At 53.9% G+C, this 23,575-nt stretch overlaps 1 protein-coding gene across 2 annotated transcripts; it reads left to right on the forward strand.

Annotated features, from left to right (window-relative positions):
- The first annotated feature begins 455 nt into the window (after positions 1–455).
- Positions 456–17,187, forward strand: TMEM130 (transmembrane protein 130). 2 transcript variants are annotated; one of them, XM_025863819.2, is made up of 8 exons: positions 456–706; positions 6,735–7,040; positions 8,376–8,535; positions 11,547–11,713; positions 12,528–12,612; positions 13,753–13,955; positions 15,352–15,464; positions 15,829–17,187. In XM_025863819.2, the coding sequence occupies exons 1-8, from the start codon at positions 622–624 to the stop codon at positions 16,015–16,017; spliced, it is 1,308 nt and encodes a 435-aa protein (XP_025719604.1). In that variant the 5' UTR covers positions 456–621; the 3' UTR covers positions 16,018–17,187. The 2 variants fall into 2 exon arrangements, with proteins under 2 accessions (XP_025719604.1, XP_025719605.1); XM_025863820.2 differs by having other exon boundaries at positions 458–706; positions 15,865–17,187.
- The last annotated feature ends 6,388 nt before the right edge of the window (positions 17,188–23,575 follow it).

Genomic DNA, 23,575 nt, shown 5'->3' on the forward strand with positions numbered 1-23,575 from the left:
GTGAGCGTGAGCAGTTTTAAGGCAGGGACGGAGAAGGTAAACTGAGGAATGACATGAGTCTCAGCGTAGGTGCTTGAGTCCCTCCCTCAGGAGGGATATGGGGTGTTTGCCGTCCCTCTGCCCGGCGCCTGGCACACAGTGGGGGCTCCACGTGAATGAGGAGCCGCATCTCCAAATCATGTGCGTCAAGAGGGGAAATGGCAACTGGAGAAGAACCCACACGGGCCGGCGCGCGGCTTTGCAGCGGGGCGCGCGCCTCTGGGGACGCTGAGTCAGAGCCGGCGGGCGCGGACGCGGGGAGGCGGCGCAGACCGGAGGAGCGCAGACCCGGGGAGGGGAGGGGAGGGGAGGGGGGGGGGGGTTCGTGGGGAACGGAGGGGTGAGGCGAGGGGAGGAGGGACGCGGGGAGGGGGCGCGGCGCGGCGCGGCTGACGTGGGCCGGGGTCGGCGCGGCGGGCTGTGGGCGGCGGCGGCGCGCAGCGACACAGCGTCGCGAGGCGAGGACGAGCGAGCGCCGCTCCCGCACCTCCCCGCATAGCCCGCGCCGCGCGCCGGGAGGAGCGGCCGCAGCCGCCGAGTCAGCCGCGTCCCTCCGGTGCTCCTGCAGCTCCGGGCGCAGCCATGGCCTCGGCCCTCTGGCCGCGCCTCAGCCGCGTCCTCTGGCTCGCCTGCCTCCTGCCCTTGGCCCCGGCTAGGGTGGCCGCAGGTAAGGCGCTGCGCGGGCCGGCCGCCCGTCCCCCTCCAGCCGCAGCGCGCCCGGGGCCTCGGGGCGGTCCAGCCGTGCGCCCTGCGCGCACCTCCCTCCTCCCGGGGCAGCCTCTGCAGCGCGCGGCGGAGGAGAGCGTGGCCAGCCGGCGCCTCGAAGCCCCCTCTTCTCTCCCCGCATCCTTCTCCCCAGAAGTCGGCCCGGCACTGGAGGGGGCTCCCCGCGCTCCTCCGTTCCTGCTGCCACCTCCAGATCGGCCCTGCCCTGGGAACCGCGCGCGGTTGCCGGTGCACCCAGGCGGATGCCTGGGGTCCTCGCAGCCGCTGGGGGTTGGGGCGGGGAGGACGATGCGGGGAGACGGGGAATGTGCGGGATCTGTCATCACGCCCCAGCCCCCCAGGGAGCGCGGACAGGTTGCCCGCGGAGTAGCAACCTGTCTTTGCCTTTAAATGTTGTCTTATCCGGAGAGGTTTTCCACCCTGCTTGTGTTGGCTTCGGGGAGGTTGCGATTTTAGCGCCCAAGAGGCCAGTCTGCCATTTCGTCTTTCCAAAATGGACCCCGAGCTGACAGGTGCTGCTGGGTGCCGCCTCCCCACCCCCCGCCCCACCGGGCCGTGCTCCTATGCTCCCTGCTTCCCCACCGTTCCCCACTGCCGGAAGACCAGCACCAACCTTTCTGCCTCATTTTGGCGACAACAAAACGACCCGGGTTGGAGAGTTGGGGGTCAGGTGGGACGTGGGCAGCTCTGGTGATGTGCGTGTGTTAAATAGTCAACATTTTTCATTACACCCCTACCCCCCCCCACCAAAGAATGGTAGCGAGAGAAAGAGATCTAATGCCAAATTGTGAAAGAATCCAAAAGGTAAAACAAAAACCTGCGTTTTAGGGATGGATTAGGAGAATTTTGTGGGAATTATGCTTGGTCAGGATCCCCTGCTTCCCTCCTGGAAATGTCATATAGAGATGGGGATCTCTTGTCCATTGGGTTTACATGTGTCTGGAAATGATCACCGTGGCCTAAATTGCAAAAAAGAAAAAAAAAGTACATTGATTCTTTGGAAGTCATGTCTGGTTCCCAGCCTGGCCTATTCAAGATATGATCAAGATAAGCTGGGAAATGAGGTTGGGGAGCATACCTTCTCCCTCACACACAGGGAAAAAACAGAGACTTGGAAGCCCTTTCCATTCTTCCTGGGGTCTGGGTCAGCCTGCACCCGATGCTTCCCACACTAGAAGTGAAGGTCAGAGTCCAAGCACTGGACCATTCATTAATTCCAGGTTACATTGTTCAGACTCTGGAGGTACTTTGGGAAGTGTCTGGGGCTATCCACATGTGCAGTGTGAAAGACCCGATTCAGCCATTTTCCAGAATGTTCAGGGTCCCACATGCTGTGTTGTCAGGGAAGATGTGCTCCAAGGGGAAGCCCACGGGGCCTGCTAGTGAGTGAGTGTTGCTTCCATGGGCCAGGCTTCGTGGCAGTTGCCATTTTGCCTTTTGCTTTGGCCCTTTCAGCTCTGGGTCACTCGGTGCACCCGTGGAGCCCCCTAAGCCCCTCCCTTAGCTGCTGCTCTGTACTCCAAGGCCATGTCCCCTGGGCTCCCAAACCTGGAAAGAGAGGTTTGGATGGGTAGGGCCACAGGATCTGGGTTTGGTTCCTTTAGCCACACGTGGCAAAGCCTTCACGGTCCATTTTAGCTTGGATGCCCTGGACACTTCTGAGAGCCCTAAGGAGGAGAGAAGCAACATTACCCAGGGGCTGTGAAACATCTGCTTGGGGAAAAAAAAAAAAAAAAAAAGCTGGAGGAAAAGTGCCCTCGGAGCTTCCCTGTGTCTGGACAGGTGTGGGGGCTCCCAGGAGCTGGGCGAACGTCTGCAGCAACGTAGCTTAGCTGTAGCCACAGCCCCTCCCCCCCACCCTATCCCACCCCATCCCTCCTCCCAGCCAGTCCATTCCCCTGGCAACGGATCTGCGTAGAGCTGACATGCGCCCGTCTCCAGTCTCACTGCAGATGCTGGATGGCCATTAGCATGCAGCCGAATGTCCCTGCCACCTGCTAGCCTCGCTCTGGCCCACGCTCCTCGCCTGGGGGGACACGGGAGGGAGCAAGAGGGAGAAGGGAGGGGATGGCCTTTCTTTCCTGGCCAAATGCTGCCTCACAGCCAAAGGGAGGGAGAATAGAAATCAGCCCAGGGGAGAGGGGTGGGTACAGATTTGCTTGGTGACTCCAGGTAGTTACATGGGGACCTCAGGGGACTCACGTCCCTCCATGTAAAATACGCACTGTATTTTCTTGCAGAAATTTCTGCCATAGGATCTGGAATTCTCTCTTTGGGATTAAGTCACTGCAGGTCCCTTTGTCAGTGCCAGTCCAAATGACTTCACACTCCAAAATAATGGCTCTGGGGAAGGGGATTCCCAACAGGGAGTGTGTTACGTGGACAAAGGGAGAGGGTAGAGCAGGAGTCCCCGGCAGGAACAGGCAACACTGCCACAAGGCGAAGGGGACACATTTGAGGACACACTTGCTCCTGTCCCAGGTTTGCTGAGTCCAGCAGGTCTCTGGCGAGCTCCCTGAGGACAGGAGGCATGTCCTACACTTCTGGGTTCCCCCAGCACTTGTGGGGTGGGGCACAAGGAAGGGGCTCAGTCAGTATCACCTGGGTGAACGGTCCCTTGGGGGCAGTGCTAGGTGGGCTGGTCCCTCTGCCACACTCTTCTCTCCAGGAGCCTTGGGCAGCAGCAGTGTTGAACACGTACCATGTGCCAAGCACTTTGTTGGGCACATGGGGAGACGACAGTGACCCCTGCCCTCAAGGAGCTTGCGGTGCAGCAAGGGAGACAAAGAAAGCTTCATGCCGACGTGGGGTTGGGACCACTGTGTGCTCAGGCTGTTTGGAGAGCACTGAGGGGGGCAAGGTGTTCAGGGAAGGTTTCCTGGAAGAGGTTACATCCATGGACGAGTAGGTAGAGAAAGGCAGGGGGGACAGCATGTGCAAAGGCCCTGAGGTTAGGAAGGACAGAACATGTCGAGAGAGCTGCAAGAGTTAAAGTGGCCAGCCCCGGCGTGGATGTGAATTCCGACTCCACACTGAGGCTGGTCCGCGAACACATTAGCTGTGGAGGAAGCTCCTTGTTGGTGGGGGCAGAGAGGTGGATGGTGCTGAGAGAGGGGAGGACCGCAGGCTGAGGGGCCAGGGCCAAGGACGAGGTAGTAATAGCTGAATGCTGGCCTTTAGCAATGCTAGTAGTGATGGGGAGCAAGCAAACACGCTCAGATGGGAGGAGTAGTGGCAAAGGACTAGGGATTGATGGATTCCTGGGACAGCTGCTCCCTCCGGCCCCAACAGAGAGCGATGGCTGAAAATGGTAGGTGTGGGGAAGGGAGAACCCTAGACCGGTAGCACTGTCCAGCAGAACATTGGATGATGAAGGAAATATTCTATACCTGCCCTGAAGAGTAGCTACTGAGCACATCTGGCTATGAAGCACTTGAAATGTGGCTAGCTCAATTGAACTGAATTTCTAGTATTGGTTCAATTTAGGTAATTAACTTTGATTCATTTAAACATAATTACATGTGGTTAGCAGCTCCTCTTTTGCTCAGTGCAGATCTGGAGCCCAGAAAGTAGGTCTAGGTTACTTGGTTCTGCCAGCATTTAGGAGGCACTCGAAACCAGGGGAGCAGGTGGGTGGGAATGAGGGAAATGAGCGGAGAGGGGCTTGGGGACCCTCCAGCCTTCCTTCTGTGTCACCTCTTCTGGTGAAGCTGTATGCTGTTGCAGGCTGAACACTCTCTAACCTGCAGCCCTTCAGAAATCTCACCTGAAGAGGAAATATACAAATTGTAACAAAATAGTCACCAAGAGGTGCAGTAGTGTTATTGGCAAGAGTGAGGGGTTCTGAGAATCAAAATATACCTGCTTGGGGTGCCTGGCTGGCTCAGTTGGTAGAGCGTGCAACTCTTGATCTCATGAGTCTGAGCCCCACATTGGGGGTAGAGTTTACTTGAAAAAAAAATTAGGGGCGCCCGGCTGGCTCATTCGGTGGAGGATGCAACTCTTGATCTCGGGGTTGTGAGTTTGAGCCCACGTTGGGTGTAGAGATTGCTTAAAAACAAAATCTTTAAAAAAAGAAAAAAAAAAAAGATATACCTGCTTGAGGGATTATCATACCAACAGTGAAATTCACATTAGTGCGACCACGGACATGCTTTAGACGTGTTGTCGTGTGAAAATAAAATAATTCAAAATTGTGTGAAGAGTGTGATTATGTCTAACTTAAAAAATTCTATGCATGAAAAAGAGACATGAGGACAGCAGTATGGTTGCAGTTGTTTTTTGGAAGTAGGGTAATGGGACATTTCTGATATCCTTTTTTTTTTTAGATTTTTTATTTATTTATTTGAGAGAGAGAGAATGAGAGATAGCATGAGAGGGAAGAGGGTCAGAGGGAGAAGCAGACTCCCCGCTGAGCAGGGAGCCCGATGCGGGGCTTGATCCCAGGACTCCAGGATCATGACCTGAGCCGAAGGCAGTCGCTTAACCAACTGAGCCACCCAGGCGCCCCTCCGATATTCTTTATACATACATATGTATTACTTTCGTGATGGAAAGAAACCTTATTTTAAAAATCTTACTTTATTTAGATGATAAAATATTATGCACATGGTAAAGCAGTTGAAGAATAATGACTTAGGAAAATACCCACGATACGGAATTGAAAACAATAGAATATAGAATTCCAAAGTACAAGCACGGTTTTTTTTTTAAAGTAGGAAATGCCCATATACGGTAACACTGGTTGTTACAGATTACTTTTATTTTTAATAAAATTGTTTAAGTTTTAATTCTCTATTTTCTCTATTTTCAGGTTACAATTAGTCTTACCTTCCACGCACTAGTCAGTCGGGAGGGGAGTGTTATTTTAAAGGGCCTCTGACCCGGCCTCCATCCCATATGCTCAAGGCCCTGTTCTCTGTTAGGATCCTCCAAGACTGATTCTCGGGTTCCCTGTAAGAGCTGCATCCCCCATATTTCAGTTCAAGTTCCCTGAGGAGTCAACCAGCTAGAGTTCAGCGTTGGCCCCAGCAGGAATCACGGAGGTCATTTAAGAGCAGTGAGCAGTGCCGTCCAGTGGGACCTCCTGTGATACGGAAGATATTCTGTATCTTTGCTACTGAGCGCTTGAAATGCAGCTACACAGGGCGCCTGGGTGGCTCAGTCTGTTAAGCTTCTGCCTTCAGCTCAGGTCATCATCTCGGGGTCCTGGGATCGAGCCCTGCGTCGGGCTCCCCGCTCTGTGGGGAGTCTGCTTCCCCCTCTCCCTTTGCCCCTACCCTCCCCCCGCCCCGCGCCCGTGCTCTCTCCAGCGCTCTCGCTCTCAAATAAATAAAATCTTAAAAAAAGAAAGAAAGAAAGAAATGCAGCTACTGTGGCTAAGAAAGTGGGTTTTAAATTTTGTTTCGTTTTAACTGAAACTTACACAGCCACGCGTGGCCACGGCCGTGGCTGTGGCCAGTGACAGCTGTGTTGGGCAGTGTAGAAGAAGACTTGGCTTGAATCAGAGTGGACCTTTGCCCGAGGCTTGTTCCATTGCTGTCTAGGCATTAGGCCTCTAAGAGGCTCCAGACTCAGCTTTGTGTTTCAGATCAGAATTGTGTTTGACATGGAAAGACTAGTCTGAAGGAACAGGTGATAGAGGACATTTGGGGGGGGTGGTGCGGGTAGCAGCCAAGGTGATCCCTCCTATGACATACGTTGGCAGTCATTTTCATAGCTAAGAAATAAGTCTGGCCAGGTCAGGCCTGTGCTCTGGAAGGCCCTGCTTGGCTGGCCTAAAAAGAAAATCTCTGGACTCTGTTGGGCCTGGGTTCAAGTCCCAGCTTACAATCAGCTAGTCACTTGAGCTGCCTGGGCCTCAGTTTCTCCACTTATAAAATAGAATAATAGAAGCCAGCCCAGAGGGTGAGAGTGGGTTCCTTACCACACCTTTCCTGAAATACAGTCTTTTGTCTCTGGGGTCCCAGGGCTGTATGAACTGCACCTCACCACCGATGGCCCTGCCACCACGGGGGCAGAGGTGACCATCACAGCCAGCCTGGTGGCCAGTGACAATGGCAGCCTGGTCCTGCCCACCGGCACCCGCCTCTACCGCTTCCACTGGATCCATACCCCACTGCTGCTCACGGGGAAGACTGACGAGGCTTTCAGCTCCACCATCCGCGCCGTGGGGACCGTGCCCGGGGACTTCCCCGTCTCCGTCTGGGTCACCGCTGCCGACTGCTGGACGTGCCAGCCTGTGGCGAGGAGCCTCCTTGTCCTCCCCATCACAGGTGAGGACCTTTTCTGTTTGCTAATTGGCCTTCAGACTCTTGCTGCAGAGAAAACCATCCAGCCTGATTAGTAATCGTATAAACAAAGGATCAGAAAATGGTTACCACCCGATGCTGGTCAGCGTTGTGCTGGAATGGACACGTAAAGCACATGTTGCTACTGGGGGTATAAATTAACACAACCCTCTGGAGAGGAGCTGATCGATAATGTTTCAATGGTTATGCCCTATTTCAGTCTCCGGTCTGTTCATTCTCGTCTGTCCAGCCTCCCACCCTAACACTCCTCTCTCCTTCCGGGAAGTCCCTGCTCTCTCGGAGTTTACGTACAATTGTTACATACAGTTCTTGGAGTTTACGTACAATTTGTTAAAGAATTTGTCTTCAGGAAGTAAATTTCCATTTGGGTAATGTTTTATGCACAAGTATGTTCATGGCAGTGGTGTTTATAACCACAGAAGAGAATATTAGACAAGCTAAGTTTGCAACCATAAGGGGACTTGGTTAAGTATGTGGATATAATTTGTATGATGAATAACGATGACCCTCACAAAGAGTTTGTACTGTCCTGGGGGAATACTCCTGCTTATAAAACTTTAAAAAGCAAAACACAAACTTCTATAGCCAATTTGCTCAACTGTGTTTAATATACATACATATGTATATGTAATGTCCATTTCCATTAAATACATACACACAAATGCTTTGCAATTCTTCAAAACATCAACAATAGCTGTATTTGAATGCCAGGCAGTTTCTTTTCATCCTATGTGTCAGCATTTTTCCAAATGAGCTTTATTGAGCACGCCTTACTTTCTGTTTTTGGGGTGAAAAAAATCAGCTCCTAAATTTTTTTTTTTTTTTTTTTAAGAGAAGGAGACACAGAACGGTGGTCCTTACCCAGCCCAGCACATTGTGTGTAGAGCTGTGGTCAGTAGAACTGCTAATTTTTTTCTAGGCCCGTCTAATAATCTGAAATCTCTCCAGGGAATTTCTTTCAAAGCCTATGCATTTCCTCCCGGTCCTGGGCATCTTTTGTGCCAGAAAGTTCGGGATCCTGTTTTGAAAGTGCCGTAGGAGCGAGGCTGTGTGTGTGCTGTGTGCCGTGAGTCTTCACCAGTGTCCTAGTGTCCAGTGCAGCAGGGGCAATGATGTGGGGGCTGTGCACCTCTGTGTTCAGTGACCTGCAGGGTCCCCTCCTGCCACCACTCAGCTCTGACAGCCAGAAGGTCGGGGGTGGGGAGAGGCTGTCCTGCCAGCTGGCATGTGAGGTCACTCCCTGGCCCCTCCTTCCCGCCCCCCTCGGGGGGACTCACCCGCCTATGGTCTCTCTCCCAGAGCTCCTCGTGGGGAACCTCGTTGTCACCCAGAACACCTCCCTGCCCTGGCCCAGCTCTTACCTCACCAAGACAGTCCTCAAAGTTTCCTTCCTCCTCCACGACCCAAGCAACTTCTTCAAGATGGCCTCATTTCTCTACAACTGGGACTTCGGAGATGGGTATGTCCTTCCCCGTGGATGCCCCAAAGCTTTGGCCTTTGTTTGGTGGCCCCATCGTCCCACGCAGAGTGCTCTGTACTTTCCCACCCTCACCTGCTCACGCTCTCTCGCTCCAGACCTTCCTGCCACTCCTGCTCTGTGTCCAGTGTGGGGTACGTGGGCACCAGTGGTGAGCCAGTCATGGGATCTGCCTTCAAGGTGCCTACAGCCTTGTACAGGAGGTCACTGGTGCCCCAAACATCCCTTTAATAAAGGTCAAAGTAGGATTTTTCTCCATTTGACTCTGGAAGAACCTACCTGGCTGACGGCACGTGCAATTATACTCCTGTGGTAGAACTCACGTGTGCCGGCTTCATGTCTCCTGACTTCTCCTCTCCAAACAAGCCAGGCTGGAGGAGGCAGGTCAGGAAGTGCGGGTCAGGCACTGAGCCCAGGCAGCTCACAGACACCCCGAGCTCCTGTGAGGGTGGTACTCTGCGGAGACCCCTCACTCCATTCGGGTCCCTTCAAGTCCCTGGCTGATGGTCCTTCCTACTCTAGCCTCTATGTTTACACCTTCCACTTGTTGGCATTCCCTAAGACATTTCTCAGGCTTGCAGAGAAACACAGACCAACTTTCCAAGTTCATCAAAGGTCTAGTAATCCTTCTCATGCATCACTCCTCACCTCCATGGGGCTTACAGGCTCAATGTGCTTTCTTATGTATAGTAATAAGTTAGAAAACAAAGTGGGAACTCCTAATTATAGCAAAACTAGTACATAAACATAGGACCACACTTACCTGGAAATGGGCAAGATCCTGTGTGAAGAAAACTAGAGCTACTAAGAGGTATCAAAGATTTTTTTTAAAAGATTTTATTTATTTGAGAGAGAGACCCCAGAGGGAGAGGGAGAGGGAGAAGCAGACTCTCTGCTGAGCAGAGAACCCAACGTGGGGCTTGATCCCAGGACCCTGAGATCATGACCTGAGCTGAAGGCAGACACTTAACAGACTGAGCCACCCAGGTGCCCCAACTAAGAGGTATTAAAGATTTGAGTAGATGTGTTCTGTACACCATGTCCAGGCTGGTGAACCTTAGTATTGTAAAGATGTCCATTTCCCTCCAGTTATCCTGTAAGCTTGATGCAAGTTCAATATATATTCCATTAAGTATAATTTTGGAATGTGACAAAGATTATACAGTTCATCTAAATTTGGTGTTTAAGTATGCACATATGTAAACATGCATGAAAGCATATAGGCCTATATACATGTATAAAAATATATGTCATTATAAACATACATGTGGTTTTACAACCTAAAGAACATCTGGAACATGTGTCTCAAACCAGGGGACAGGCTCTGTACTAATTAGGGGCACTTCTTTTCACAGTAAATACTTTATTCACTATTTTTACCAAAATAGAACATTTTTGACTAGCCCATGAAATAAGACAAGAAAAAGAAATATAAATACTGTAAAGGAAGAAGACAAAAACCATCAAACACATAGACGACCTGGGAAACACAAGAGACTCAACTGAAAAATCTTAGAACTAAAAAGAGATTTCAGTGATATGGCCAGTTACAAAACAAAGATTCATAGCCTTTCCATATAATGGTAGTAGAAAAAAATCTTTTACAATAGTTATAAAACATAAAAAATGAGAGAATAAACTTAGCCCCAAATGGTAGGATTTATGTGAATAAAACCGCAGATTGTACCTAGACCTTGAAAAGACTTAAAAAATGAAGAGAGAATGTCTCAATATTGTCAGAAGGAGGAAAGATCAGAAAAACAGAATGATGATGAGCAGGGATGAGGAGAAGAACTAGAAATGCATACATAAATGTATTTTCAAAGCTACAAATAGGGGCGCCTGGCCGGCTCAGTTGGTAGAGCATGCAACTCTTGATCTCCGGGTTGTGAGTTCGAGCTCCATATTGGGTGTAGAGATTACTTAAAAGTAAAATCTTAAAAAGAAGTCGCAAATAATTTGCACCAACAAAAGGCTGCACAACAGAACAGAATAGAAAAGGCAGACACAAACCTGAGTTTATACACACCTAGTATATGGTAACAGTGGTATTTCTAGCCAGTGAGTAAAGATAGATTATTTAATAAATGGCACTCGGGCAACTGGTTAACTATTTAGAAGAAAAACAATCTGATCCATAACAAAAGCAATTCCAGATAGATTGAAAAATTAAACATAATGAATTAGGACTAGATTGAAATGTAGATGATCCCCTGCAATTGGATAATTTGGCAGTGGGGAAAGCATTTCTAAGAACAGAGAAACAGAGGCAGAAACTCTAAAGGAAAAAAATGCTAGATTTGGCTCATGAAATTTAAAATCTGGGTGTGGAAGAAGTAAACCAAACAAACAAAGAAAAAAGAAGTAAATCAAACCAAAAGACAAACACTAAACTGGGTTTAGAAAGTATTTGGAAGATATTTAATAGAGAAAGGTTTGTTAAACTTCATATGTAAAGAGCATTGAGAAATCAACAAAGATTTTCTTTATTGTTATTAGACTTCCTTTGGAAGTAATTCACATAATTGCAGGAAAAAGCATGATATTAATAACCTATGATAGAGATATTATTCTGTTTTACAGATGAAAAAAGTAAGACTTAGAGCTATATAGATAGGAAATCTAGAACTGAGATTCAAAGCCAAGTATGTCTTAACTCCAAAGTGTCTATTTTTTCCCTCCCAGGATTGTCCGTGTCTCTAATGCAGGGCCTCTTTTAGATTCCTGGCAGAAGGGGGCAGAGCACTTCCTGGCAGGTGACAGGCACTGTTGCTAGGAGTTCTCCCACCCGTCACTTACAAGCTCAAAGATGACCAGCAGCCAGTTCACCCAAGCATGGCTGACCTTGCATCCCAGCCGGCTCGGGGGGCTGCTGTGATGATGCCCAGTTTGCTCACAAGGCATTGGTAGCTGAGCTTGTCACTCCACGGACACCCCTGACTCTAAGAGGCCACATGAGTCACTTCTGTCATCTCCCTCCTGTCACCTTACAGCACCCAGATGGTGACGGAAGACGCTATGGTCTATTACAACTATTCCATCATTGGAACCTTCACCGTGAAGCTCAAGGTGGTGGCCGAGTGGGAACAGGCAACGCAGAACGCCGGGAAGGGCATTATGCAGAAGACAGGAGACTTCTCTGCCTCGCTGAAGCTGCAGGGTGGGTCTCCAGGGGTTGGTGCAGGTCGAATGTTTGGCCCCTTGGGGAGCCCTGGGCAGAACTCTTTCCCGGGTTGGAGCCCATGAAGATCAGAGTGGCTCCAGTTGGGTACTGGGCTGCGCTTGGATGCACATCCTCTCTTGTCATCCCCCCGGGCAGCCCTCTGAGCAGAGGGTCATTATCCCCACTTCTGAGAGGGCACTGGGGGCTATGGCAGAGGTCACATGGCCACCAAGTGGCAGAGCCGGGTTTGAACCCAGGCCTGCCTGCTCCCAGAGCCCGAGCCTGTGGCCGGACACCGTGCTGTGGGCTGGTGGGTCCACATGGCTCTTTGTTCTCGGGCCACACTGGCGTCCTGTCGAGGACTGGCCTGTTGGGGCTGGGACGGCCTTGGCCTCCTGTAGAGAAGAAACACCCAAACCTGCCTCCCCCTGACTTTGGCCAGAGGGGGTGCTTGGGCAGCTGCGGCAGATTTCTGAGTTGTGCTGCAGTGCGTGCAGATGGGGTGGCGCTTACCCCACATTGCACAGGTGGTGGGGGAGGGCGGGTTCTCCGGAGCTAGCCCTCCATCCTGGTTACCAGAGCCCCTCCTGCTTCCGCTTCGTCCAGCATCCTCACTCTGAGCGGCTCCGGCACCTGCTGCTGTCGGGTTGTTGGGGGGTGGGGCGGGACCCAGGCATGCCCTGGATGGACCTGCGACCCCCACCTCGGGAGAGAGCCTGACAGGGTGGTGGTCACACAGCCCCGAGCCCTAGGAGCTCTGAGACCGCTGTCCTCAGCCACCAGGTCTAATGGGGCCCTCTCTGCCTTTCAGAAACCCTTCGAGGCATCCAGGTCTTGGGGCCCACCCTAATTCAGACCTTCCAAAAGATGACAGTGACCTTGAACTTCCTGGGGAGGTGAGTGAACCCCAGGGTGCACAGTGGGTGACTCGTTGCCCTGCCCACTCTCCCATGGATGATTCTGAGCCTAAGAGTTCCATCCCCCACGGGGCCCCAAGTTTGGGGGCCAGTGGAAGCTTCTGCCACCTTGCCCTGCAACCGTGGGAGAGTTGTGGGCACGGCTCCATACTCGAGGTCCAGGGCAGAGAGCACGGGCCTTTTGGAGCTGTCCGCAGTGTGGGCGTCAAGGCAAAGGCAGGCGAGGAACCGGTCAGGTGAAAAGCCCTCTGCACAGCCCCCAGAAAGCAAACCATCTTGGGTAGGAACTGGCCCAACTCTTGGCAAGAACAACATTAGGCTGAGTATGTAGTAAAGGAGCGAGAAGCCAGGCATGTTCTCTGCACCAGGGGGAACGGAGCCACAGAGGTCGGTGGTCCAGGCGCTCAGCCTTGCAGGGACTTGGGTGGGGAGGATCGGCCCCACCCCTCAACACAGGGCCACGACAGGGAAGCAAGGCTCGATGGGGAGCAACCACAGTGGCCAAGAAAAGACGGAGATGAGCCATGGGGCTGGAGGAGGTTTCTGAAGCTTTCAGGGAGCTTTGGGGGCAGGTGCTTAGCACTTGAAGAGTAGGCTTGGCAGACCCGATGGCTGAGGTGGCAGGAGTGTGTGTTTTACTGGGGCCTGGGGTTGCCTGCTCCGCATTGCTGAGATGGACCTGTGTTTTCCAGCTTCTGAGCCTGTGCTGTGGCAGGTGGGTAACCTGGAACGCCCTCGCCCCTCCCAACCCGTCAAAAGTCTACTTATCCTTTCAGATCCTATTCAAATGCCACCTCCTCCGAAAAGCCTTCCCTGACTTCCTCATTAAGAATGCACCCACCTGTCCCCTGTGCCTCCACAGCACACCCTGTGTGTCACCAGAGCACTCGTTCTGCCTCATCCAGCACTCTGTGCCTATCCCTGTTTGCCTTCACTAGCCCGGCACCCCCTTGGGGTCTGGGGGGGCATCTCTTATTTACCATCGTGTTCCCTGGGTCTGGAAAGGGTGAAGCAGAGGCCAGGACAGCTAGGTTCATGGCTGTCTGGCCCTTCTCAGCCTTGGTCTGTGCTCACACTCTGCTGGGCCATTGCTGAAAACCCACCCCCACTTCCCGGCAGCCCCCCTCTGACCGTGTGCTGGCGTCTCAAGCCCGAGTGCCTGCCGCTGGAGGAAGGAGAATGCCAGCCCATGTCGGTGGCCAGCACGGCCTACAACCTGACCCACACCTTCAGGGATCCTGGGGACTACTGCTTCAGCATCCGGGCTGAGAACGTCATCAGTAAGACGCACCAGTACCATAGGATCCAGGTGTGGCCCTCCAGTAAGTGACCCCGCGCTTCCGCCAACATGCGAGGCGACCCGCCAACACGAGAATCGTCACCAAGCCTACTGGCCCAGCCAACACGGTTGACTGCGTGCCCAGACCTGCCCCGGCCAGCCCTAGCACCCCCCCGGTTCTACCACCTGCAACGCCGGCTCAGAAAGTGTGAAGTGGGGTTCCCGTCATCCGTCAGGACCCCTGGCCACCGCCCCCGGAATGTCCTTCCCCGAGTCACCGTCAGGCCCGGCCACCGGCTAGCCGTCACAGGATTAGCTGATGATGGCGTGAAGTTCTACCCTTCTTTTCCAGGAGGGGGGACTCTTCTGTGACCCCAGAAAAACACTTCCTTACATAGAGGAGAACCCTAAGGGATGGTCTTTCAGGTGCCTAGCCAGGTGCCGGCTCTTAGGGTACACACGGAAAACTCGCCAACTGCACTTGTCCCCAGGGTTGGACCCACAAGAGCCCTGCTGCCCCCACCGGTCTCCCCAGTCCCTGTCTGAGCCATTGGGCAGACGCTGTGCTCCACTCTGGGCCCTGGCTGGCCTTGTGGGCCCCATGGGGGGTCTGGGGCCCTGCCTCCCCCAGCCTCTCCTGGGCACTGAGTGCCTCGGGGCCCCCTGAATCCTGCAGAGGACACAGCATTCCAGGTAATCAGCGCTGACTTTTCCTGGGAAGCAGAACCTCACGGCACACGGTGGTGTCTACACCAGGGGCAGGGTGGGGGAGGGATGAGGGGGACCCACACTCGCCGATCACCTGCCGCGCCCCTGGCACATTCACACCCCTCCCCTCGTGGCATCCCTGAGGCAGCCTCATGGGTCAGCATCAGCATCAGGGAGCGTGGGTCAGAGCCGGGTTCGAACCCAGGACCACCTAACTGCAGACCCTGGGTTCTCCCTGTTCCGCCATGCAGCTCCCTGGCTCAGGGGGGTCAGGGGGTCAGGGGGTGGAGCCTAGAGCTGGTGGAGTGCAGACAGCTACAACAGGTCACCAGGCTGTGGCGTGTCCTCACAGCATGGCTTCCCGTCTCCAATGCAAGTCACCCAAGAGAGAGTGGGGAAGGAGCTGTGACTTCTTTGATGGCCTGGTCATGGCTATTCATTAGGGCAAGTCATTAAATCCAGCCCACACTCGGGGTGGGGGATTTAGCTGCACCTCTTGAAAGAGACCATCAAGTAACATGGGGACATATTTTAAAACACCCCTAACACACCCCTACTTGGTGTTTGTAGACTCTTAGATTAGCCTGTTGGGGTTGCCTCGTTGGGATGCAGGTACCTAAGGAAATAATAGCTCTTGTGGGGTTTGACTCAGCTGTCCCTCACCACGGTCTGAGAGCTGGCCTTCACCACCAACTCCCCAGACCCGTGACTTCACCACGTCTCACCCCCAGGCATCCAGCCGGCTGTCTTTGCTTTCCCGTGTGCCACACTGATCACCATGATGCTGGCCTTCATCATGTACATGACCCTCCGGAATGCTGCTCACCAGAAGGACATGGTAGAGGTGGGTGCTCAGGAGGGTGGAGGCTGGATCACAGGGCCCTGCCTGGAGAAGGGGGGGCCTGGCGGGGGCCTGGATGTCAGAGCGAGGTCCTGGGGCTGGGGGCGACGTGCCCAAGATGCATTCATAGATGGACCACGTTGAGTTGGCCTCTTCCCATCTGACTCACTGCTGCGCTCACCCCGTGCCGAGAAGCTGTGCCCAGTGCCGGGGGGCGGGGTGGGCACCCGAAAGAGGGAGGGCCCGGGAGCAGAAAAGCCAAGGGCACGGGGCAGCACCGTGAGCCGCCAGGCAGCTGAGCTCGTGAGGCCACCTAGCGGGGGTCTGGCAGGCGGGTGATTGACCCGTCGGGTTTTGTTCACCATAGGTGGCTGATTTTGACTTTTCCCCCATGTCTGACAAGAACCCGGAGCCGCCTGCTGGGGTCCGGTGCTGCTGCCACATGTGCTGTGGGCCCTTCTTGCTGGAGACTCCCTCGGAGTACCTGGAAGTTGTCCGCGAGAACCACGGGTTGCTGCCTCCCCTCTACAAATCCGTCAAAACGTACACCGTGTGAGCGCCCCCCCCAATCCCGTGTCAGCGTTAACTGACCGCCAGCTGGGCGCTTCGGACAGGGCGAGCCGCCGAGCAGGAGGGGCGCACGGGTGCGGGGCTGTCCACCCTGCTGGCCATCCATCCGTATTTCCAGCTGCCGCCATGAGCCCCCCTCAGCCCCACACCCCCACCATCTGTCCATCTGTGCAGTCCAGCCCCTGCTGCAAGCCCCTTTCAGTCCCCCTACCCCACCCCTTGCCTTTGAAGAGCCCCAAGCGGAGCCCCGACGCTCAGCGGGCTCCCTCCTCTCTCCCAGGGGTGCCTGGCTGCCCCACACCCATTCTTCCCATATTGGCACTTCTGCCGTCCGTCTGGGGTCCGAGCTTCCCTCCCCCAGGTGGCCTGCCTAGGTCAGAGAACCGGGAGGAAGGTCACCAATGGTTAAGGCTACGTCACAGAAGGTCATACATACAGAGACAAGTGCATGCACGCACACACGCAGGTACACACATCACACGTGTCCCACAGGCGTCTCCGATGATGTCCTCTGTATCAGTTACGTTGGTTGCTGGGTCCTGAATTAGAACTAAAAGGACATGGGACTTTCTCCACTTGGCCCCCCGCGGCTCCCCTTCGCGCACCGGTCCCCGTGGCTCCTGGGGCCCATTCTAAGGACACCCTGTTTCCTGCCGGCTTGCTGGGGGGGGGGGTGGGGGCAGGGCTAACACTTTGTGAGTGCAGAGGGCTTTATGAAGAGTGCCTTCTTGTCCTGAGACCCTGTTAACTTCCACTGAGGAAAAAGAGGAGCGAGCCAGTGGGGAATTGGGTTCGCTGTGGGGGATGGTGTTCTTGCCCCTCTGCATGGTGTGGAGGAGGAGGAGGCAGGTCTGGAGGGAGCCCTTGGGGCAGGGGGGAGCCTAGTGGCCCCGGGGGAGGCAGAGCTGGTGGAGAGGGTGGTCCAGGCGTGGAGCGAGACCACAGTGAGGCCCCCCGCACAGCCGTGCAGGAGCGTGAGGAGCCAAGGGGGCCTGTTTGGGGGGGAGGGGGCAGGGCTGTGGGGGCGAAGCTCTGTTGCCGTAATCTTTGCTCTCAGACTTTGTGCAGACAACAGCATTCCCGCTGTCGTGCAGCCCATTCTCATGAAATACTGCCATTATTGCTGAATAAAGCTTGTGTGCTCTCAAAATAGCCAAGCAGATGCCAGGGGGCCAGAGTCTCTTTCTTTTCTGTGCACGGGGGGTTGGGGGGGGCACGGGCATCGGCGCTGTGTTCTCTGGCAAGTGGTTGGAGCTGCTGCCTGGGGTGTCAGGTCCCACTCGGTCTTTTGGACCAGCACTCCTTAAACGTCCACTCAGGCTGCATTGCAGACTGACCAGACTCAGAGGGGGGTCTCTTGGAGGTGGGTCCAGGTGTCCCCCCATGACTCCAACATGTAGCCAAGTCTGTGGCTCCCCGGGCAGACGCTAGATCAGAGCCGGGAGGAAGGCTACACTCAGGGAACTTGGAAATGCAGAACCTGGGGCCCCACCCACACCTGAATCTGTGCCTGCGGAGGGGGCAGCCACCTGGGTCCCAGAAGGCCCACAGGAGTCCTGGTGCACCATCGAGGGTGAGCGCCTCTGGTCTCACTTGAACTTGGATGTGCCTGAGAATCACCAGAGGTCTTGCCAAGCCACATACTTTGATTCAGGAGGTCGGGAGTGGGGCCTGGGAATCTGGGAACAAGATTCGAGATGCCGCTGATGCTCCTGGTCCAAGGACCACACTTTGAGTTACATGCCTCTGAGTCGGCTTCCTTCCTAAGCTTTCCTTCTACAAGAGATCTGGGCTTTTTTCTTAATTGCCTCTGCTCTCCTGTCACCCTCACCACCCAACCCAGCTAGCTGGTGTGCCCCAAGCCTCAAGCTGGAGCGTGGGGGGAATGGACCCCAATCCCACCTTGGCTGTACCACTCTGGGAAGCTCCACTTTTCAGGAGCCAAGGCATTTGGGGAACCTTCTCAGACTTCAGCATCAGCATGTGGGGCGGGTGCTGCCACACACCTTTCCACTGGACCCCCTCCCCCCAGCCAGAGATCAGTGTGTCAGGGTTTGGGGCGAGAAGGCACCTGAGTGTTGCAGGGGACCCTTGTGCCTCGGATAACTGGCTAGAAGAAAGTTGAGAGGGTGGAGGGGGGCACTGTTCTTGCTTTAGGTCATTTTAATGTGTTCCTAATAGATGAGGGGCCGGGGCAGGTATTCTCACCAGCCTGCCCTTCGAGGAGGGACCCAAACAGTGCCAATGAGAGGCTGTGGGTTCCTATGACCACAGGGGTCAAGGGTAGAATCAGTTGGATGTGTTTTTACCTGGACTTGGGAAGAGCCGTTTTTCCCTTGAGAAGCTTGGTCCAGGACTTAGTGGAGTCCCCCACTCTGTCAACTTGGAGATCGTGGATTGTTTTTTGGAAGGATTCTGAGCATTTGAGCCTGATGGGATTAAAGTGGGTTTCCAAGGAAACATGGATGAACACACCTGTACTGAGTTGAAGAGTGACTCCCCCAAATGCACATCCACCCAGACCCATGAATGTGCCCTGATATGGAAATAGGGTCTTTGCAGATGTGATCAAATGAAGATGAGGTCTTGCTGAGATAAGGTGTATCCTAAACCCAATGACTTGTGTCCTTATAAAAAGAGAAGAGTTGCAGACAGACACACAGGGAAGACAACCATGCAATGGGGGACAGGGACTGGGTGATGTGAGCGAGGGTTGCCGGTGCCACCAGAAGCTGGGAGGCACAGCACAGATTCTCCCAGGTTAGCCTGTGCGGGCCACCACAACGAAGCACCACGGCCGGGTGGCTTCAACAACAGACATTTATTTTCTCATAGTCCTGGAGGCTCGAAGTCAGAGATCAAGGTATGGTGTCTCCTGAGGGCCCTCTGCGTGTAGATGGCTGTCCCCCTCTGTCCTCCCTGTCCTCTGTGCATATGTCTGTGTCCTAATTTCTTCAAAGGACACAGATTGGATTAGGACCCACTCTAATGGCCTTATTTTAACCCAATTACCTCTTTAAAGGCCCCATTTCTGGGGCACCTGGGTGGCTCAGTCGGTTAAGCGTCTGCCTTTGGCTCAGGTCATGATCCCAGGGTCCTGGGGTCAAGCCCCGCATCGGGCTCTTTGCTCAGCGGGAAGCCTGCTTCTCCCTCTTCCTGCTGCTCCCCCTGCCTGTGCTTTCTCTCTCTCTCTCTCTCTCTCCCCCCCTCCCCCCCTCTCTCTCTCTAATAAATACATAAAATCTTTAAAAAAAAAAAAAAGGCTCCATTTCCAAATAGGGTCACCTAATGAGGTGCTGGGGTTCAGGACTTCAACATAGTAAATTTGGCTGGACACAGTTCAACCCACGACACCTTGATTTCAACCCACAACACCTTGATTTCAGACTTCTCGTCTCCAGAACTGGGAAGAAATAGATTTCTGTTGTTCGAGGCCACCCGGTTTGTGGTATTTGCTTCGGCAGCCACAGGAAATGAATGTGCTTCCGGTGTCTGTGCAGTAGCCGGTCTCACTCTGCACCCACCCATCCAACCAGGAGATCCAGCCACTTCTCCCCGCCCTGGAGCCTTCACCTCTCCCCTGTCCCCTTCTCACCCTGCCCCACGGGTGTGCACCAGGCCCGTGTCCTTTTCCATGCAAACCCCTCAATGTCTCCCAGCTCAGAGTCCTTCCAGCGGCCCAAGGCTGGCTTGACCTGGCCCCTTTGGTCTCACTGCCCTCATTCCCTGCTGCTCATCCCTCCGGCTCTGCCTTCCTCAGGGCTTTGCTTCGGCTGCTCCCCTGCCACACTCTTCCCTGCACACACACACACACACGGCTTCCCCCTCTGCACCTCTGCTCAAGTGTCACCTGCCCTGTGAGGCCAACTCCAGCACCCCCTGCCTCCCGTACCTTGTATCCCCCGCCCCCAATAGCAATGATCACCCCAGAGCATACTATTAATTCTACTAATTTATTTAATCTGCCTTCCTCATAGGATAAAGACTCTAAGAAGGAAGCTTTGACTACCGTGTTCACTATCTACAGTTCCAGCACCTAGGACAGTGCCCAGCACCTAGTAGGTGCTCATTAAATATCACCCATGAAGGGAGGGGGGAAAATGCCCTTTCCCCCATGTATGGCCTCACAATGTCTGGAATTTAGGAAAGAGAAGATGCTAAGGAAAAGACTCAGTGTCTCCCCAGATTGTCCAGAAGGACAAAAATGGCCTGGAAAGCCCTGATTTGGGCAAAGGGGTGATGTCCAGGTGACAGGATGCAGAGGCCTCCCTGCCTATATCCTGGAGAGAGGGACCGTTGTCTGGTGGTGGTGGGGTTCTTCCCTGCCTGGGGGACCCGGAGCTGCCTCACGTGATAGCATGTTGGAAACTGGTTCTGCCATTTGTCCACCAGCAGAGCAGAAAGCCACAGGGCTGGCTCTGAGGAGGATGCCTCGTTCCGTGCTGAGGAGGGGGATCCGAGGGTAGAAGCAGGGAGGCAGCCAGGCTGCGGATGGTGAGGCAGGGGCTAAACGGGTGAGCTTGGCTGGGACCTGCTTGGCATCTGGCCAAGGGGCTGAGGAGGAGCTGGGGCCACCAGGCAGGGTCAGGGCCAGGGGCTCTTAACCTGGGGTGCCCAGTCCCCAAGGGATTCATGGGGAGAATTCACAAACTCAGGGCAGGGGAAGAAATTGCATCTTCAACGTTATGAACCTTTGATCAAACTGTGGCGGTTCTGTCGGCCGTAAATCTAGGCTGTGCCGTTAGCCATGCCCGTGACTTCATGGGCAGTAGAAATCACAAATGTGTTCACATCACATGCCAATTGTTACGGGTCTCTCAAAACGTCATCTACGCTGATCATGTCTTCAAAATTACAGCTGCTGTTAGACCTGCTGCTGGATCTCATTTCACTAAACACATATGTTACAATCACTCTTTTGATAACTGTATATCAGTATAATCGGTTTCCTTTGTGATCCTATATGCTTTTTAAAAACTATTCTAAGGGGCTGGATTGAACCGGAGGAGAGCTCATGGTACAAAGAAAGCTCTCTGGCCCCTGTAGCTGTTCCTTAGAGAGGCTCAAAGGGAATCGGGGCAACAGCGGGGGGACTCTGTTTTCTTTGGGGCAGAAGAAAGGCTCCTTCCGGGGGCCCTAAAGGCTCCTACCCCCGGGGCCTCTGCCCCAGGAGACCAGGCCGGGCCACCCCTACCAGCAGGCCGTCTGCCTGCAGCGCCCAGCCTGACCAGCAGGTGGCAGCCCCATCCAGCATCCTTCTGCAGTTTCCCTCTTGCAGGGGTGGCTTGCAGCTCTGGCACCCACAGACACACACACACACCTGTGCACATGCATGAACACACAGGTACACGCCACATGCAGAGGCAAGCTCACACTCACACAATTGGAACAGCTTGCCTGGGAATCAGCTTCCAGAGCATTGCCCCTCTTCTAAGACAAAAGGCATTCCTGGGACTCTGGAAGAGAGGACGCTCCCCTTTGTTTTGCATCATCTCTTCCTTCCCTAATGGTCTTTCTGAGGTGTCCACAGGTCAGCACGCGCCAACTCCAGCCACAAGTTAAAAAACCAGCTGGGGCGGGGAGTGGGCTACAGTCTGGCTCCAAGACTATGGGCAAGTGACAATCTGAGCTTTAGTTTCTTTGTTCTGCATGATTTGTACGAAGAGTGAACTCTTTCAACCCAATAACAAAAAGACAAACAACCCAATTAAAAAATGAGCAAAGGACTCAAACAGACATTTCTCCAGAGAAGATCTACAAATGGCTAATAAGCCCATGAAAAGATGCTCACCATCATTAGTCATCAGGGAAATGCAAATCAAACCACAATGAGATACCACTTCATGCCTACTAGGTTGGCTATGATAAACCTAACCAAACACAACGCAATAGAAACAAAATAATAAGTATTGGCCAGGCTGTGCTGGTGAGAATGGAAAACGGAGAACGGTCCGGCGGTCCCTCAAAAAGCTAAACACAGAATTAGCGTGTGATGCACTGATTCCACTCCTGGGTCTACACCTAAAAGAACGGGAAACAGATGTTCAGAGAACTTGCTCACGGCGAACGTTCACAGCAGCGGCACAATTCGCAATAGCCGAAAGGTGGAAACAGCCCAAGCATCCATCACCAGAAGAATAAAGAAATTGTGGTCTATGGCCGCACTAGAATATTATTCAGGCTTAAAGAAGGATAATGCACTGACACCTGCTACGACGTGCATCAAACCTTGAAAGCATGAGACTCCGTGCAAGAAGCCAGACACAAAAGGCCACATATATGATTCCATTTATAGGAACGTCCAGAGCAGACAAGTGCGTAGGCAAAGAGCAGACGGGGTGGTGGCCAGGGGGCTGGGAGGGCCAAACAGGAAGTGATAACTTAGTCGGGAGTGGGTATTCTTCTGAGCTGATGAAAACACTTTGAAACGAGAGAGAGAGGTGGACTTTGTAGTTCCCCCCTAAGGCCCGATTTCCACCCCTGGGATTGCAAGCTCCTCCCGCGTCTATTTCTTCTGCCTCTGTGACAGCTCGTGTCTCCACACCTGTGCGTGTGTGCACCTGTGCACGTGGGTGGGCATGCCCGTGTGTCCGTGCGTGGGTGTGGGTACAGGCCTGGGAGTGAAGGGCACACAGAGCACATCGTGAGCTTTTCAACGAATTACGTCTGCAAGACCTTATTTCCCAACAAGCTCACATTCTGAAGTTCCAAGTGGACATGATTTCCGTGGGCGGGGGACACTGTTCAGCCCCCTACACAGGCCAAAACTGGGGTGATCCAGGACTTGGTGACGCGTGTGGGGGACCCCAGGGCCTCCAGACTGAAAGAGGAGCTCAGCGGACCCCCACGGGGAGGAGCGTGAAGACTCACGTTGGCTTCAGGAGCTGGTGATGGAGAGCATGCTGGGCACATTGCAAAGGCACGAGAGTCTTGCACTGAGTTTGTATTTTGGAGCCGGCGGTGGGCAAACCGCCCTTGGAGCAGAGGTCCTGCGGGCGGGGATGTGGGCCTTGCCTGCCTTCTCATTTTGTTCCCCGCCAAGCTCTCGTGTGCGCCTAGGAACAGGCAGCAGGGGGTGCCATAAGCTCTTCTGAGAGGGAGCAAGCCGCAGAGCGAGGAAAGGAAAGCCAGGCCTCCCTCTCGGAGGGTGGCTCCCACTCTGGCTGTGGTTTCTGCCCCCCCTTCCCTTCCCCCTCAGTTCCTCAAGACTGTTTGGGCGCCGGGCCACTCCTAGCCTGGTCCCAGAGGAGACTGGACAGGTATAGCATCTTCTTTCAAAGACAAACCACAAATGGAGGTTGGACCTGCTCACTCTCCAGCTCAAAACCCTCAAAGGCCCCCCCCCCAACATCTTTAGCACCAAGTCTGAACTCTTAGTCTGGCATTCACGCTCCTCCTGCCTGGCTTTCCCGCCTTATTCACAATAACATTCCCCCTTTCACCACGAGGCATGCGGTCTAACCACACCCCCAATGCTGTCGGGGCTCCCCCTTCATTCATTGGGCCAGCGTCCACTGTGCCAAGTGCTGGGAATGCAGCCATGA

This window comes from Callorhinus ursinus, unplaced genomic scaffold, assembly GCF_003265705.2.
Source record: "Callorhinus ursinus isolate GAN/ISIS: 27379988/994484 unplaced genomic scaffold, GSC_fseal_2.0 scaffold70, whole genome shotgun sequence".
In the NCBI taxonomy this organism is placed as follows: Eukaryota; Metazoa; Chordata; class Mammalia; order Carnivora; family Otariidae; genus Callorhinus; species Callorhinus ursinus.

Coding starts and splice junctions, on each gene's coding strand:
- TMEM130 (XM_025863819.2), top strand. CDS start 622: ATGGCCTCGGCCCTCTGGCCGCGCCTCAGCCGCGTCCTCTGGCTCGCC. Junction 707..6,734: donor CCCGGCTAGGGTGGCCGCAG/GTAAGGCGCTGC, acceptor CTGGGGTCCCAG/GGCTGTATGAACTGCACCTC. Junction 12,613..13,752: donor ACCTTGAACTTCCTGGGGAG/GTGAGTGAACCC, acceptor ACTTCCCGGCAG/CCCCCCTCTGACCGTGTGCT.